At 51.4% G+C, this 2,500-nt stretch overlaps 1 protein-coding gene across 3 annotated transcripts in view; it reads left to right on the plus strand.

Annotated features, from left to right (window-relative positions):
- slc4a2a (solute carrier family 4 member 2a) overlaps window positions 1–2,500 on the plus strand; it is a 14,494-nt gene that overhangs the window by 418 nt on the left and 11,576 nt on the right. Inside the window, exons 1-3 of one of the 3 annotated variants that reach the window (XM_081598600.1) lie at window positions 1–314; window positions 452–568; window positions 2,115–2,197. The exon at window positions 1–314 is cut by the window's left edge and continues 418 nt beyond it. In XM_081598600.1, coding sequence (XP_081454726.1) covers window positions 478–568; window positions 2,115–2,197 — 174 coding nt within the window. In that variant the 5' untranslated portion in view covers window positions 1–314; window positions 452–477. The other 2 variants (XM_081598603.1, XM_081598601.1) reach the window with 2 other exon arrangements.

A 2,500-nucleotide genomic window follows, 5' to 3' on the forward strand; every position in this document is an offset into this window, starting at 1 on the left:
CGAAACAGCACGGAGGAGAACCTGGGCCTGGTCCAATCGGACCTGGTTCTGAAGGTTCAGAACCTGCTGACGTCTTTCTGTTAATCATGCTGGATACATTCATCAGCCTGGTTCTGGCCCGGCCCGGTCCGTGCAGCTCTGTGGGAACCGGCGCCTCCAGCAGCTCTCAGGTGTTTCCAGGTAAACATGTTTGGGTTCGGCTCAGATAATTACCGGGTTCTGGTTCCGCCCATGCAGACGGGTCGCTATAAGAACCGCTGCAGCCCGGCTGGTTCTGATCCGGCAGCACTGAAACGGACCAGCACACCCAGCAGGTACACACACACACACAGACCCGTCAGGAGGTTCTGGTTCTGATGGGTCTGAATGGAGGTGATGATGATGAAGCTCAGCCTGAGGGACCTTCATCATCATCATCGTCAGGTCGTTGACCTGAGCTGCTGCTCCTCAGGTTTGACCTCTGACCTCTGACCCTGCATGGAGCGGAACCAGAACCCGGCGGCTCCTCTTCCTCACTGCCTCCATGATGATGAAGAGCAGCCGGTTCTGGACCAGCAGAACTCTCCAGGTGAGCGCCATGATCCGGTTCTGGTTCAGAACCACTAGACCTGCTGCTGAGGTTCCTGAGGTCCGAAAGGTTCTGGAGGAGGTCCGAGTCTCTCCTGCTCCGGTGGTTCCGTCATGTTCTGATGGGTTCTTGTGTCTCCATGAACTGGTCCGGGTCAGAACCGGGTCAGAACCGGATCGGCTGGTGACCTGGTGCCGGCTCTCCGCTGCTCTGAAGGTTCTGGTTCTGATGGCGGTCCAACATGCGGGTCGTTCTGACCTGAACAGGACTGACAGCTGCTGATGGTCAGAACCGCTGACCCAGAACCACAGAACCGGGTTCTGGGTTCTGTGAAGGTTGATCTAAAAACGGGAAGATGATGAGAAAAAGTTCATCAAGACAAAGACGAGAACAGCAGAATCTTTCCTTCCTGCTGAGGAGAACCGGGTCAGAACCGGGTCAGAACCGGGTCAGCTGACTCTGTGCTGGCAGCTGATTGGATGATCGCATCATGAAGAGATCGGGTTGGCCGGTTCCCATGGTAACCTGAGCCTTACCTGCGCTCCTGCTGTTGGCTGCAGAGATTAAAGGTCCATCAGCAGGGAACCGGCAGAATAGAACCGGAACCAGAACCAGAACCAGAATCCGGTCTGGACCAGCTGAAGGACGGATGGAGAAAAAGATCAGATTAGATCCTAAAGCTGCAGATAATCTGGAGATGATGAAACAGAGGATCAGGTTGAAAGCAGGTAAAACCGGACAGATCCAGACCCGGTTCTGAAGAGGCAAAACTAAACCAGCTAAACCAGCTAAACTAATTAAACTAAACCAGCTAAACTAACTAAACCAGCTAAACCAACTAAACCAGCTAAACTAATTAAACTAAAACATTTACAGATCAAAGCATTTGTGGATCAAATCCAAAGAACTGAGATCCGATTCCATCTCTGAATCTTCGCTTGTTTCTCTGTCCAACATCAAAAACCTGCAGCAGCTCCAGCACCAGGTTGCTGCAGCAGCTCCAGAACCAGGTTGCTGCAGCAGCTCCAGAACCAGGTTGCTGCAGCAGCTCCAGAACCAGGTTGCTGCAGCAGCTCCAGAACCAGGTTGCTGCAGCAGGGAGTTTAAATCAGCTGCAGCAGTTTTATAACCCAGGATCATCAAGTGATGGTTTCTCCTACAGGAGATGTTGGGACGCTGTGGCCTAGTCCAAACCTGAGAGCACATTCACATCCCAAGCTGATGGCGTTTTAAAGGCTCGTCGTTTTCTATCTGCGTTAAAGGAAACTGAAAATAAGACCCAGAAAGTTATAATCCGTGAGTGAAGCTGCAGCAGCTGATGAACCACCTGGTGGGATCAAACTGGGATCACTGGGATGAGACCAGTCTGCTGCAGCAGGTCCAAACCGCTCTGAGGGAACGCTGGGATCATCTGGACCGGACCCAGAACCTCCAGAACCTCTTCTATCATCTCATTTCTGCTTCTCTTCCAAGTTTCTCAGGGCTTTTATTTGAAAAATGAAACAGTTCAACCTATATTTCCTCTCTTGTAACTCCACCCACTCAGGTCAAAGGTCAGATGATGTTCCAGCTGTTCAGCATCACCTGGTGAAGCAGAGCTCCAGAGGACCCATTGTCCCCGTATCCAAGGTAACCAAGTTGACCAACGTAACCAAGGTAACCAAGGTGACTCAAGTAACCATGGTGACCGAGGTGACCAAGGTAACCAAGGTAACCAAGGTAACCAAGGTGACTCAAGTAACCATGGTGACCATGGTAACCATGTGACCTAGGTGACCAACCTTGGTTACCATGGTTACGTTCACCTTGGCACATTCTTCAGTTGAGCTGCCACCTGCTGGGTCAGGGGAGGAGCCTAACATGTTGACTCTGACCCGCTATAGGTCATAGGTCATTCAGCATCATTTCATAGGGATGAGTGTTAGCATGCTA

Source organism: Poecilia reticulata, chromosome 17 (genome assembly GCF_904066995.2).
Source record: "Poecilia reticulata chromosome 17, P_reticulata-male-v2, whole genome shotgun sequence".
Lineage (NCBI taxonomy): Eukaryota > Metazoa > Chordata > Actinopteri > Cyprinodontiformes > Poeciliidae > Poecilia > Poecilia reticulata.